Consider the following 14,203-nt stretch of genomic DNA (forward strand, 5'->3'; position numbering starts at 1 on the left):
GAGAGGTAGGGAAGATATGTATGAAAGAGAGGTAGGGAAGAGAGGTAGGGGAGAGAGGTAGGGAAGATAGGTATGAAAGAGAGGTAGGGAAGAGAGGTGGGGAAGAGAGGTAGGGTAGGGGAGAGACTACAATGGAGAGAGAACGAGAGAGAAAGTAAGGAGGGAGAGAGGGGGAATAGAGTAATAAGATGTGTTTGCATTTTTCACCAGAGGACATTGAGTTTTCATGAGGAGATGTTTATCTCTAGCAGAACCAATCCCTTTGGCTGTGAGCGCACATTTATCTTAGGCCGCTCCAAATATGTGTCAGTATTTTGTTCTGAGGTTTCTGAGGTTTGCGTTCTGTGAGATGACTGGCACACACACACACACACACACAGACACACACACAAACGCACACACGTTGTCTCTACACACATCAGTCACTACATCTACATTTGCTAAAGCATTTTAGCAACAAACAGCAGAGGCAGTAGAGCTCCATTCATCAGCCCCCCGCAAACACTCTATGCCTGGTTGTGCTATAGAGAGGGATCCGTCATCAGCCTTTCCCCAGGCCTGTGGCCAGGCCCATGACAAACACCACATGGAAGGTTAAGTGTACTTCAACGCTGTTGCTGCAGCTGGTGGGTTAGAGCACTGTGTCTTGAGCCAAGTATAAATGTGGTTAATGATAGGAGGCTCACGAGGTTCCACTGGCATGGAATGACCACTGTGAAGCTGACAGTCCAAAAAACACCAAATCCACTCCCACCGTTTTGGCTGACTTTTAAAACATGAACACCACATGTAGTTCTGTACAGAAGCCTTGAAACTGTTCAACTGTCTGCGCCTCAGTCTTGCTGGTATTATTTTCATTTCACAGTTTTCTGTAAAACGTATTTATGTGAAATGGTAGCATTTCATCTTGCCAAATGACATACTGATATAGGATGATGGAGGTCTGTCATTAACCACTGATCAATTAACAATAATAAAGATTACAAATAACGATTACTCTATTATTTGTATACTGTTTTTGAATGTTCAAAATATAAAGAACAATGTTTGATCTATACCCTGCTATATTAGCTCATGAGAACATGATCCTTGATCATGACCAGGAGAGAAATATGCCTATCTATGAATTATGTTGCTTGTAGCATTGATAAATTCCCATTGTACTGTTTGCCAAAGCTTGCTTATGCCTGCATAGCCATAAGTTAGTTCTTTGTAAGATGCGACAAGGAAATGTCTGTGACACTAGATTGTAGGTCAGAGGTCACACTGTTACCATGCAATTTAGGAAAATAGGAGGAACGTCAAGGCCATTTTGTAGGAGGACCTCAAGACTAAACAAAAGCTATTTAGCACCATGAATGGAGCATCTTCTTTCTGTGCCAAGCTACGTGTGTTGATTGTCAACCTCCCACATTGTCATACTATTTAACTGCCCTTCATTCCTGTATTCTTTGTCCAGTCCTCTGAGATGCTCAACTTGAGTGCATCAGACACCTGCACCTTCCACATCTTTAATAATCGCTCTGGATAAGAGCTTCTGCTAAATGACTAAATGTAAATGTAATAAATACCTTGATTTTGTCTTGAACTCTTAATTGGCAATTGACTTAATTGACTTGGTACTTTCACAGCAATTGGGTCAATTAGGAGATTTCTTCAATGACTGTGGTATTGGGTGATGGGTCTGCAATTGCTGTGGGAGTGAGAAACATGAGTTTACCAGCAAGAGTGCAATTTGACTTTAATTATAACTCTTAGTATTATATTTTCTTTATTCAAATGTTGCCTCGTTGGAAAATAAACCCACTCATTTGTTGATATATAACATCTGGGATTACATTAGGGAGTCAAGGTGGCTGAGCGGTTATGGAATCGGGCTAGTAATCTGAAGGTTGCTGGGTCAATTCCCGGCCGTGCGAAATGACGTTGTGTCCTTGGGCAAGACACTTCACTCTACTTGCCTCGGGGGAAATGTCCCTGTACTTACTGTAAGTCGCTCTGGATAAGAGCGTCTGCTAAATGACTAAATGTAAATGTTATCTGTTGTGGACACTAAGTGTAATCAACATTGGCATGGACATTTGGCTTCATTGAAGTTTAGCAGGATCGTTTAATCGGAATAAACATCATTTAAAGTATTCATTTTGCAGAATGTAATCACTGTAATACACAGAACAATTGCGTATGAATGTCATCAACCAACCACAACAGCCAAAAACAGAACAGCCAAAATGTCACCATGGCAATAGTGCTAACTCTTGTTGAAATAGGATAGGATTTTCAGTCTCTTTTCTTCTTTTCTACCTCTCCCTCTTTTTTTCTCTAACCCTTACCTATACAGGTACTGTACATTATATGTATATTTAGGTGAATGTCTAGACTCTGTGAACAATATGGACGAGTCATAATTGAGTACAAAGAAACATTCTTTCAACAATGTTTGCTCCATAATTCAACACCCTGATTTTTTTTGAACTGGACATTGTTCTGTTATTAGATACACTACAAAGGTCCTGTGTAATTCTGAGCAATACAAATCATTCCTTCCACTCTCACTCACTCACCAACCTCCTCCCTTGCCTTTTCAGCTGATGACTGCTCTCAGGTAAAGAAAGAAATTAGCAAGGAAAGGCAGTGAATAATGCCATGGGGCTGGAAGTTTTTGGACAGTAGATTACTGGCTAACTTGAAACGAGAAGACAGAAGTGATGAAAGAGTTGCGTGAAAGAGTGGATCAATGGAAGGAAAGAAGTAAGGAAGGCAAACAGGAAAGAAGGAAGGAAGTAAGTAAGGAAGGAAGGAAGGAAGGAAGGAAGGAAGGAAGGAAGGAGAGATTGCCAGCAGATTGCACGGCTCTAGTCAGGAACAACATACGATATGTACAGTATACAATAACGTAGGGAAGGAGCAACAGAAAGAGGTGAAAAGGGCTGAGGCACACTCTTCTACTACTTGTGGACAGGTACAAATTATTAGGACTCACTGAGATGAAATCGTAAAGCTAACAAACGGCCTGTGTCACACCCAGGTCACTGGTGACCAAGGTTGTAGTGCTCCCCTATAATGAGAAATGTTTGGCCGTAGCCTTGAGCACTGCCATTTGGAAGATGTCTAGCTTGGCTGAAATATGACATGGCCGGTGCAGTGACTATCACTCACTCGATTTTAGATTCTGCTTTAACTCTAATGAACATAGTATGATGAATCTTCTCCAGCTTCCCATCAACAGGGAAACGATAGTGGTGCATTTACACCAAAAAAAGTCTGCAAGTCTGTTTGGATGAATGTGTGTGGGTGCACGTCGAGACATTGGAAAAATGAGGAAATGTAGATGTGTATTTGTTTGTGTGTGCCTCTGTGTGTGTGTGTGTGTGTGTGTGTGTGTGTGTGTGTGTGTGTGTGTATAGAATGAGTGTGGATTTTGTGTGGGTTAGACAGAGCAGAGATAAATGACCTTGTAGTTTTCTACAATGACGGTTATAAAATATTCAACAGAATGAGTCTGGAGATATTACAATGTTGTTCATCACTTGTATTAATGGTGCAATTAACGTTCACGCATACATTCAAAAACAGGTAATGATAGAAGCTAGCGTTGAGGTGACAGCTGATTAAGTCTCACACTGGTCCCAGTAATAAGTTCATGCCAGAGGTTTTAAAGAAGCGTTTTGGGATACAGCCTTATCCACATAGATAAATGAACTGAGCGAGGACCAATGGAACCTCAATAGGTTCCACAAAGAAGCCTTAGGTTGGTTACCGTTACTTAAATTACTTCAGACCAGACTGTAAAAAGAATGGATGACGCTTCCTCCCAGTGTACAAAATTGAAGCCAAACTAGGGATGCTGCCATCTTGCGCTGGTGATGTCATTTGGAGCCAGATGCTGCGCAGTAATGATCGAGTGGTGGAGCTCGACAGACCCAATTGCGAGCAAACTATCAGAAATTTTCAAGTGAAAACGATTTGCACCTGAATAGACATCAGCGTGATAAGAACAACCTATAATGACAGAAACCAACTTTTGAAAAAAAAGTTGGCTCATGTTCCATCTGGTAACATGGAGGGGACAGTACTTACGACCTGTACTGCAGTCAGCCACAAGGTGGGCGATCTAGATGTTTTGGCTTCACTTTTGAGGAGCGGGGAAAAACAACTTGTTTTCAGCGCATGGTGTTGCTGTGCACATTGCAATAAAATGTACAGTCAGTCTCTGTCAAACCATATAGAATAGACTGTCCTACATTCTATATTTTCTTTACAATGGAAATGTAGGAGATTGCCCAAGGCTCCACATGGGATCTGATTGTAGCCAAATTATTTTTGCCATTCCCTCAGTCCTATATGCACATCTTTGCCATGGCTACCCAAAGGAATTCTGCCCATTTTGAGCTTTACATCTGGCTCCAAGTTAAGTATCACAGTCCCGGTTAGCTTCAGACTGGATTCAGGCAGATGGAAACAAAACCAACAAACCAAGCCGCACTACAAACTTAGAGATAAAGAAAATCATGAAGCTGTTATCAGTGCATTGTAATAGTTTGTAGTATCACTGTAGCTTATACCATTCAGAGGGATGTAATGAGGTAACACAGGAGTAAACTCAACTCTAACATGCTAACAAACAGGATTGTACCCTGGCCAGGGTTCCAAGCAATGGACAATGTTTTGTTTGAAGAGAGGAACATAACAGGCATTTAAATATGTAATTTGCAGGAAGTTACTTCTGGTTATTCCCATATTGGACTATCAGTCACACCCCTTAAAGACACTGAAATGTAATTTCATTATTCACAATTATAAAAACAGACCTAGAATAATTGACTGGAATAAATCCCACCTTAGTGTTATTAGTATGCTACAATTGTACTTGCTAAGGAAGAACAATCTCTCAAAATCTTCAGGAGCCTCTGGATGGAAACACAACCAATTCTCCAGTTAGGGTTTGCTCACCAGTGAAACCTGATATGCGATATACTAGCAAACCCAGGGAAACAAGTGATTCATTCTTCCCTTCAGAGGACTGAGGATAGTTGATGATCTGTCAAATTTGAAGGGTGAAAATGATTGCACAATCAAGCCATCATTTGGTTTGGGTATTCATGCAAGATGCACCTAAGCAATCAGCATGTGTCCCATGTTCCCTACCCTCCTGAAGCGCAGGGGTTTGAAGCTGTCAATCAAAAGCAAGAACGTGCATAATACCGCTAAAGTCAACATCGCATAGAACCCATAAGAATTGAATGGAAGGTTAGACAAAAAAATAAAAATAGACAGCATTTAAATAAATCTTGTTGGATTTCTTGGTTGTTTCGAATCCTTATGCATAATGAAGGTAGTCCTCGTCTGGGATTAGAGGTGACGTTTTGACATGTGTCGCAACAACTTTATAGGGCCTAAAGATGTTTCATCCATGTAGGTCTATATCCACAAAGTAATAGCTTTTGAGTTACAGTCTAGGCTGCTAGCTCACAAGGATTTTCACAGCCCTAGACAGGGTAATGGGCTTCAGATGAGAAGATCAATAAGGATCCCTCTATCAGCACAGCCATAAGAGACGTGAGTTACTGTATAGATTCAGTAGCGTCAGCTGTTCAGGTAGTTGAACACACAGTAGAGTAACTGTGCTCAACAGCTAAGCTACTATATATTTTGGAGAGCAGCTTATTGCATGATCCTTTCATTTCACATCACGTGTTGCTCTCAAACACAGGCTTTGGGGAACTACACCATCAGTGGACGACGAAAAAAATTGATATTCTGTCAACACACAGGGATTTTTGGATGCATATCTTCTATAATGCACTACTGTAAATTAGGATGGGTGAATTACATTTAGGTCCGACTGTGATAGACGCTTGTATTACATGATGTCTTACTGTTAATGTATTGCAAAATATCCTTTCTGAACTATGGCCACAAGGTGGCGCTATGATGTTCATCCCAGAGGAGGGACTGATAATGTTCCATGAAATGCTTGCTGACAGAGCGGCCCTGACAAGTCTGGGTGACAAATTCACTGTCACCTTAAAGATCTCAAACCTCACCCTGTGACAGTTGAGTTACCCTGAGGTCCCCATTATGATGGTAGACCGTTGTAGTTTGTGGCACATGCTGCAGTGTGTGGGCAAAGGATGTACTTTGTGTGTGTGTGTGCTGGATGTATGTGTGTGTGTGAGTGTGAGAGAGAGGCGAGAGAGAGAGAGAGAGAGAGAGAGAGAGAGAGAGAGAGAGAGAGAGAGAGTGAGAGTGAGAGAGAGAGAGAGAGAGAGAGAGAGAGAGAGAGAGAGAGAGAGAGAGAGAGAGAGAGAGAGAGAGAGAGAGAGTGAGAGTGAGAGTGAGAGTGAGAGAGAGTGAGAGTGAGAGAGAGAGAGAGAGAGAGAGTGAGAGAGAGAGAGAGAGAGAGAGAGAGAGAGAGAGAGAGAGAGAGAGAGAGAGAGAGAGAGAGAGAGAGAGAGAGAGAGAGAGAGCGTCTTCCTGTACACATGTTTGCATGTTTGTGCGTGTGCAATCTTGGCTGAGAATAACTAACACAGTACAAGGACAGAATCACATATACACAGGTTTTAAAAGAGCTCAAAGCATTTGATCCATCTCAAATATAATTTCCATATTACCTTTTACCAGATTATATAATACTGGTCAATACAATATTTGAGGTAATATTCAAAGAATACACAATGAATTCTAATGTCCTTTTGACCTTCAGAATGCAATTGTATTAAGCCTTCACAGCTTCAATTAGACAATGTTCATTGGCATTTGTCTGATAGTTCATCCATCGTTTAATAACAGCATCCTCTGTAACCTGACCCAAGCCCCCTCACCTTTGACCTTTTCTAGGTCGGGACAAGAGAAAGGGTCACATGATCTCCGCTGGCGATGCAGAGTTTCCGCGGGATTACCACACCCTGGGTGGCGGGGGAACTGCCCGTCGCTTCCCCCGAAAGCAACAACGGAGGGCTGGCTTCATCCCTGGACCGCCGGCACACTTCCATCGCCACCAAAAGCCTGGAGGCCCTCACAAACATTCACAAGGCCGACATAGAGCGCCAACGAGACGCCTTCATGGATCTCCAGAAAAACAAATACCCCAACAGCCCCAGCAACATGTCCCAGGGGTCGGCACCTTGTGGCCGCCAACAGGTAATGGGGTTTTTGCCGCATGCAGAAATGTACAAGCCCTTGCTTGCTCTTGGCAGTCGTCTCTCCGTGCAGTGGTTGTATTAAACAAGACTTGAAACTCCAGGACATTTACACACTGTTGCCGATGTAGTCCTTCAGGCAGGTCAAACCATACTTAGCTTTTCTGGTCCGTGACACAGTAACACAAGATGGTAGACGTGAGCCTGGAGAATGAGGACCATAGAACTTGGTGATCAGTTGGCTGACTGATAGAGCTATCAGCAACTGTCAAAAGAAAAGTGAGATGGAGAAGGGATCATAAGATGGATGGTGTTCGAGAGAAATATTCATCAACCACGTAGTCCCTCTGTTCACCTATCCATCAAACTAGAATCTTTTGACTTGATGGCTGCAACGGTAGGGGGGGATCAGTGCACCAGCCGAACTGTCACTGTGTAAACCGCTAATCCTAACTCTTCTCACCCCCCCCCCCCCACCCCTGCATTTCCCCTTCTCTCTTTCCCTCCATTGCTCAAACCAATAACCTCCATGGGAATACTTCAATCCATCATAGAACCACTCCGCTCCTCCCCCCCTCTCTTTGCTTTTCATTTGTTCTGTATTTACCTTAGTGACACACACCACCTATCTCTGCACAAAAGTGTGTAAGACATATAGAAAGAAGACCGAGAAAGAGAACCAGAGAAACAGGTGGAGTCCAGGGTTGCTACGGCAACCCCCATTTCCCTTATAAGGCGAATCAATGATATCATATGGCTGGCAATGCCTGGTGCTGGAGAGCGACTGGCAACAGCGGACAGAGAAAAGAGAGAGAGAGAGAGAGAGAGAGAGAGGAGGAGAGTAAGAGAGACTGAGGGAGGACGCTGTCTCTGCGTAGCGGGAGTAGACAGCGAGTGTGTGAGGAGCGATACGCTGCTAGGCGTTACTACGGCACCAGTGCGAGGGATTTAGCGGTCCTCCGGGCGCAGGAAAAAGACACGCCGTTGCAGTGAGAAAATGGAGAGGGGGGAGGAGGAAGAGGGAGGCTTGTGGAGTGAGGGGACGCGCCAGTCGGCCGGAGGGCTCGTTAAGTAGCTAAGGTATATATCTACCTATCCGTCCTTGTCATTCATTATTCCGCAGAGACGCTTTCAAATCTTTTGTGGGCTGGCGTTACTGTGAAGATAAATGTTGCTGCGTTAGGAATATACAGAGCACGGATGAGAGGAAGAGAGAGAGAAATGGAGAGAGAGAGTGCCATGGCTATATGACTGAGTGCTACCTGCTTGACGCCTACTTGTGTGTGCGTGTGTGTGTGTGTGTGTGTGTGTGTGTGTGTGTGTGTGTGTGTGTGAGAGAGAGAGTGTGAACCCAATCAGGTGGTGTACATGTGTGTGCAGAGAGACCAGTGCAGGTGAGACATTAAGTGCACACCACTCGCCTTCTCTTATCTGTGTGTCAGTGTGTGTTTGCTGTTTGCATATGACAGTGTTTGTGTGTGGTTGGGTGTTGGGGTTGCCAGGTTTTGATGTCAGTGATTCAGGTGTCAGCCAGGTGTGGTTGTGATGCCGCAGTATCTGAGAGAAGGGGAGGGGGCTATACCATGGTCATGTGTTTATGTGTCTGTATGTCTGTGTGTGAGGGTAGAGCATTAGGGAGGGAAAGGGAGTGAGAGAAGGAGAAAGAGGAGGGAGGGTATAGAGACAGCTACTTGGCATGCAGGTCAGACATGCATTTCACTCTCACACACACAAGCAAACACATATTCTCTCTCCATCTGTCTTTATGTGTCTCTGTCACAATGCCTACGTGGACTGTGGGATTAGAGTCTGTGTGATATTGCTGGCCATTATCATTGAGTCATGGTGCATAGGGGACCAGTTCAATGTTGTATGGGGCACAATTTTATGTTGTGGAACGCCTTCTTGTTAGGCACCCGTGAGGAAATGTAAGATACAGTATGATGCATCAACCCATGGTTGAGGAACATGCCAGATATACTGTAACTGTATGACGTCATGGTGTGTGTGTGTCGATGTGCGTACGCTAGAAACAATGCGTCTTCCAGCTTAGAATCTTTCAAAAGGAACTTGGTGCCAGTGTAGTGTGTATATGTAGGTAGGGTAGACATGGGAAGATATGAGTACATGATGATGATTACATGAGTATATGAAGAGGTAGTATGGACAGTAAACTAGTATAGGATAATGTAGTACAGTACAGAAGTATTGGACTTAATAACTACACCACTGCCTTGTACTGTAATAATGTACACCAAGGTCAACCAAGTCAGTCCTGGTCTTGAGCAGAAGGACAAGTCTTCTTTGCATCTAGGTGGCAGAGCGTGTCTGTGTGACACATGATCAGGTAGACACATGATCAGGAAGACTCGGACACAAGCCTGCAGGCCACACAAAAGCTCTGTATCTGGGTCAAAGCTGCCCACAGGCTTCAGTCGCTTTCATCCCCAAGTCTTCTCCTCCTGCCTCTTCTCCTGTCTATCCTCATCTAGCTTTCCTCCCGTCCAAATCCAAAGAGGGTGGCAGGCAACAGAGTATTTGCTGGTAGGATTTTAGGATTCCCCCATAGTGTAGGAACAATGTGTTAAGAATTCAGTTGCTTCCAGTAGCAGGTACTGTACAGTCTTGGTCTATTTGACTCAGTCTCAAGCATTTTTAGGTCCACTAATGTTCTGGGTCTGGGTCTTAGTCATCAGGGGTTATGTTTTGGGTCTCAAGCAATCCATTCTTGAATCCAAGTCTCTTTTTTCATTTTCTGAAAATAAGGAACTGGACATGAATTTCTTATCAGAAAATGTCTTCAATCCTCATATGTAAAGACCACTGTACTCGTCTATAACAGTGAGCTACCATTCTTGATGTTTTTTTATTTTCCACAAATCCATCAAATAGTCAAAATCCCATTGTAAATTTTAAATTTCTCATGAAATCTCCACTGTTTATGACATATGTGTTTGTGCTCACTGGATTCCTATACTCCCTACATCTGTCTTACCTGGTTCAATCTAAGGAATATTGTTCTATTTTAATTAAAAAAACGAAACAGATAATTACGTTTTCTGTGTCTCTCAGTGATTAGACCTATTGTACCATAATAGATAATGTTAGTTTAAGCTTAGGCCTCATATTTGATTTTAGTATAATATTTTTCTCATTAGGTTGTGTTGCTCGTATTGAATCTTCAGATGACTGACAAGTCCAATCTACCATACATAAATAGTACTGCAGAGTAGGCAAGTGTTCTGCTTAGTGGTTTGGTCTCCACAGAGGTTTTGTTTAGAGGGAGGAAGGGAAAATGATTCAGGGTGCCCCAGATTGGATGGGGACCAGTTAAGGTGAGATGGATAGGGTTTACTCCAAGAGACCCAATGGAATATTATTTCTTGGTAGCCAAAATTGCTTGTGCTCCTGAAGGCATTCTTTCTGTTAAGCTCTGTTGACGTTCCACACTATTTGATGTTTCGCACCTTTCTTGAATGAATAATTCACACACTGCAACACAGGCTTTCAACTCCACGAAACACACCATATTGCAGGAGCTAATTACCATTGTCCCCTACTGTTACAGTAGGAGTGTGGGGCATTCTTGAACCCCACACCCACGCACAAACCTCGTATCGAAATCGATTCAATGAACCTTGCCCTTTTCAGAGGAGGCCATCCAAATTGCATTAGAAAGTCAAGCTCTGTAATCCACTCTGTTTATTTGCTTTAATCCGTTTCTGAACTGCAGCCAGCTAATTGTGGGAATGGTATGCATGGGGGTTTGATCAGAAGCTGGTGTATATCATTAGTGTGTGTGAAGTCACTGTAAACATTTGATTAATTGCTGAGAAGCAATTACAAGCAATTAAAAGGCTATTATGATGGCAATGAAGGACAACGGAAGCTAATCTGGCTATCATCACAATAATTAGGAACTCATTTTCCCATTGAATCCTGATGGAATAGGAAATATGACAAACATGTTTATATGTATGTGTATTTGATCAAATGGATCTTTCTTGAAGTGGAGCTGAATTTTCAGTAAATACCAAACTTGTTTGACCAGTTTCTCCAACAAACTTCCTGGGATTTGTCAAGCTTCATTAGTCACTCTTGTATTATCTCAGTTCCTGTGGGGAGACTGACAGAGAGGGCTTTCTCTCTCATTCTCTCCCGTTCTCCCTGTCCCCTGGTTCTCTCCATCTGTCTCTCTATCTCTGACTCACAGTTGTCAAGGAGAAAACAGTTGTCCAGCTTAAGGGTTGGGAACATGTCTAACACTAGTCCTTTTCTCTTCCTCTCTTTCACTCCACCCCCCCCCCACCCCCCCCTCCTCCCTCCCTAGCAACAGCCAAACTACTGGAGCTTCAAGGTTAGTTCTAAGATTGTTTGTGTTTTAATGTGAATATGTTACTGTGTGGGGCAGCACTTTACTTTAAGGTTACATGAACTACCATGGCAATATACATTGTAGTTACATAAGAATGTGTGTACTTACACTTTTTTGCGGTTTAGCGGTACAGTAAGTTATTACATCAAGTTATTACCAAGTGAAACATGGTATGGGGGAGGTTGGGCTTTCCAGGCGTATGTGGATTTTAACATTTATCTTGTTTTGGTAACAACTTTCAACTAACACAACCTTCAACTACAGTATCGACCCCCCTTACCCCTCTGTGCCTTTGTACACTTTCATAATAACCTATACCTAAAAATACTTGATACCATTTAATTATATCACAAACCCTGTGTACTGACAATATTTTTACTATAGGTGTACAATCTTACATATGCATTAGTCATCAAACTGAGCTCTTTTTCCAAACAATGAGACCGAGCTAAAATTACAAAACATCACTAACTAAACATACTCATAGAAACAGAGAAAACACAGATGGTAGGTATTCTCTTCTATTCTTATCGCTAAGTCAGTAAACTTCACAACCGTAGCAGAACAAAATGTATTGCTGTTGGTTTACATGGGACAGTAGTAACCTCATGGCAAAGAGTTTCCTTGTGTGGCCTTGTTTATGATGAGAAACAACAACCTGTATGCTGTGTGCATGTGCATGTGGGTGTACTATATGTTTGTGTGCTAAGCTCATATGTGTCTGCAACAACATCAGTGTGTGTACCTTCAGGTGGGCGGGGTGGTGTGGGGTGAGGTGGGGTAGGGTGAGGTGAGGGTGGGTGGATGGGGTGTAGAGTGGGTAAGGTGGGGTAGGGTGAGGTGAGGTGAGGGTGGGTGGGATGGTGTGGGGTGAGGTGGGGTAGGTTGAGGTGAGGGTCGGTGGGTGGGGTGTTGTGTGGGTGAGGTGGGGTAGGGTGATGTGAGGTGAGGGTGGGTGGATGGGGTGTAGTGTGGGTGAGGTAGGGGATGTCGGACTTGAGCTTCCAGGCGGTCGGTTACAGTCTTCCTCCTTGACACCTGTGAGGACACTGCAGTACACCATTAGCCGTGTCTCTCCTATCTCCTCTCCCGTGAGGCTGCTTCCCCAGTCCTTTTACGCTCCCCTGGTGAGAGATCACTTTCAGGTGTGGTCCCTCATCAGGGGCAGCCAGCTGCAACCAGTTGAAACAAGCGCCGTCTCGAGTGTGGACCACTCGGCACTGTCCAGTGCTGAATACCAGCACTATACTATACCCAATAGGGTAACACTTTATAATAAGTCAATCCATTTACATTACCTTTACAAAGCATGAGTAAATAACTAACAACATATTTACTTATGTCTTTAATTAATGTACGCCAAGTCGAATACATTATACACTAATACTTAACAGATATCTTAACAACTATTTTATAAAGACTTACTAATGATGCAACTTCTGATTAGTAATGCAAGTTATAAAGCAAACTGTTAGTTAAGGCTTTTGCGTGACCTAATCTAAAGTGTGAACTATCTAAGCCTTATTAAACATTTATAAGTTATTTATTAAGGTATTCTTGTCCATTCTCGAACCTCACATTCACAAGGCTGAACATACGTTTCTCAAAAGGAAACAGACACAACACAATGTGATACACAAGATTACTATTTTATTGAAGTAATGACAGGCATGTGTCTTACTAACTAATTAGCTCTACTAACCGAGAGTGACAGCGGTCGATACGTTAAAACCTCAGTTTGATATTTCCCGGCATGACTGAACGGTCGAGGTCAGTAAGTTGTTTAATATATGCATTTTTAACTCTTTTCATTTAAAACATGTCGTTTTGTTCAGCTCTACTCAAGTCTTCTCACGGTGTGTTTCAGGTGTTACTAGCACCTACTGTAGCAACCAATCTGAAATCTGAGCAACCAAACCTAGCAATCTGCCTAGCGCTTGTCGTTTATCTCTCTGTGTTCACACTTTTCTGCTCTTTTAGAAAGTTAAGAATTTCCTCGTCGCTGTTGATGTCTTCATTGTCATCTGGATCTCGCTCATTTTGAAGATGACATCAGCGGAGGGCAATAAGAATACGTATCAGCCGCGTATTCATAGTGTTTATCATAGACATATGTCTATGGTGTTTATATAGACTATGAATACGCGGCTGGCATGACTACCCATTAGCCAATCAGAACGCTCGTACTGTTGTTGCAATTGAACCAATATGCTGTTCTTATTGGTCCAGAAGACGTTCTCAAAAGAGTTGTTGATATGTTGCCTTGGAGATGTAGTGACGTCACCAGTACAAGTGCAGCTGATTGCTCTGACAAGATGGCGTCTGCAGGTAAATAAATTAACAGCTATTTCTTCTAAAAAACAACAACACAACATCTGTAGGCCTATAGACTTTCTATAAATGCTTAATAAGGCATAGATAGGTCACGCTTTAGATTAGGTCACCCAAAAGCCTTAACTAACAGTCAGTAAATGCTTTATAACTTGCATTACTAATCAGAAGTTGCATCATTAGTAAGTCTTTATAAAATAGTTGTTAAGACATTTGCAAAGCATAGTGTACATCCTGTATTCGACTTGGCATACATTAATTAAAGACATAAGTAAATATGTTGTTAGTTATTTACTCATGCTTTATAAATGTAATGTAAATGGTTTGTTCACCATTTTCTAATGCTTTCTAT

At 42.6% G+C, this 14,203-nt stretch overlaps 1 protein-coding gene across 4 annotated transcripts in view; it reads left to right on the forward strand.

The window, feature by feature from the left end:
• Positions 1 to 6,839: 6,839 nt before the first annotated feature.
• The window catches only part of srcin1b (SRC kinase signaling inhibitor 1b), a 39,042-nt gene continuing 31,678 nt past the window's right edge, over positions 6,840 to 14,203 (forward strand). For 2 of the 4 annotated variants that reach the window (XM_062474165.1, XM_062474166.1), the window contains exons 1-2: positions 6,842 to 7,146; positions 11,476 to 11,502. In XM_062474165.1, coding sequence (XP_062330149.1) covers positions 6,883 to 7,146; positions 11,476 to 11,502 — 291 coding nt within the window. In that variant the 5' untranslated portion in view covers positions 6,842 to 6,882. Of the gene's footprint in view, positions 7,147 to 11,475; positions 11,503 to 14,203 lie in introns of all 4 variants that reach the window. The other 2 variants (XM_062474167.1, XM_062474168.1) reach the window with 2 other exon arrangements.

Source organism: Osmerus eperlanus, chromosome 12, assembly GCF_963692335.1.
Source record: "Osmerus eperlanus chromosome 12, fOsmEpe2.1, whole genome shotgun sequence".
NCBI classification, from domain to species: Eukaryota; Metazoa; Chordata; class Actinopteri; order Osmeriformes; family Osmeridae; genus Osmerus; species Osmerus eperlanus.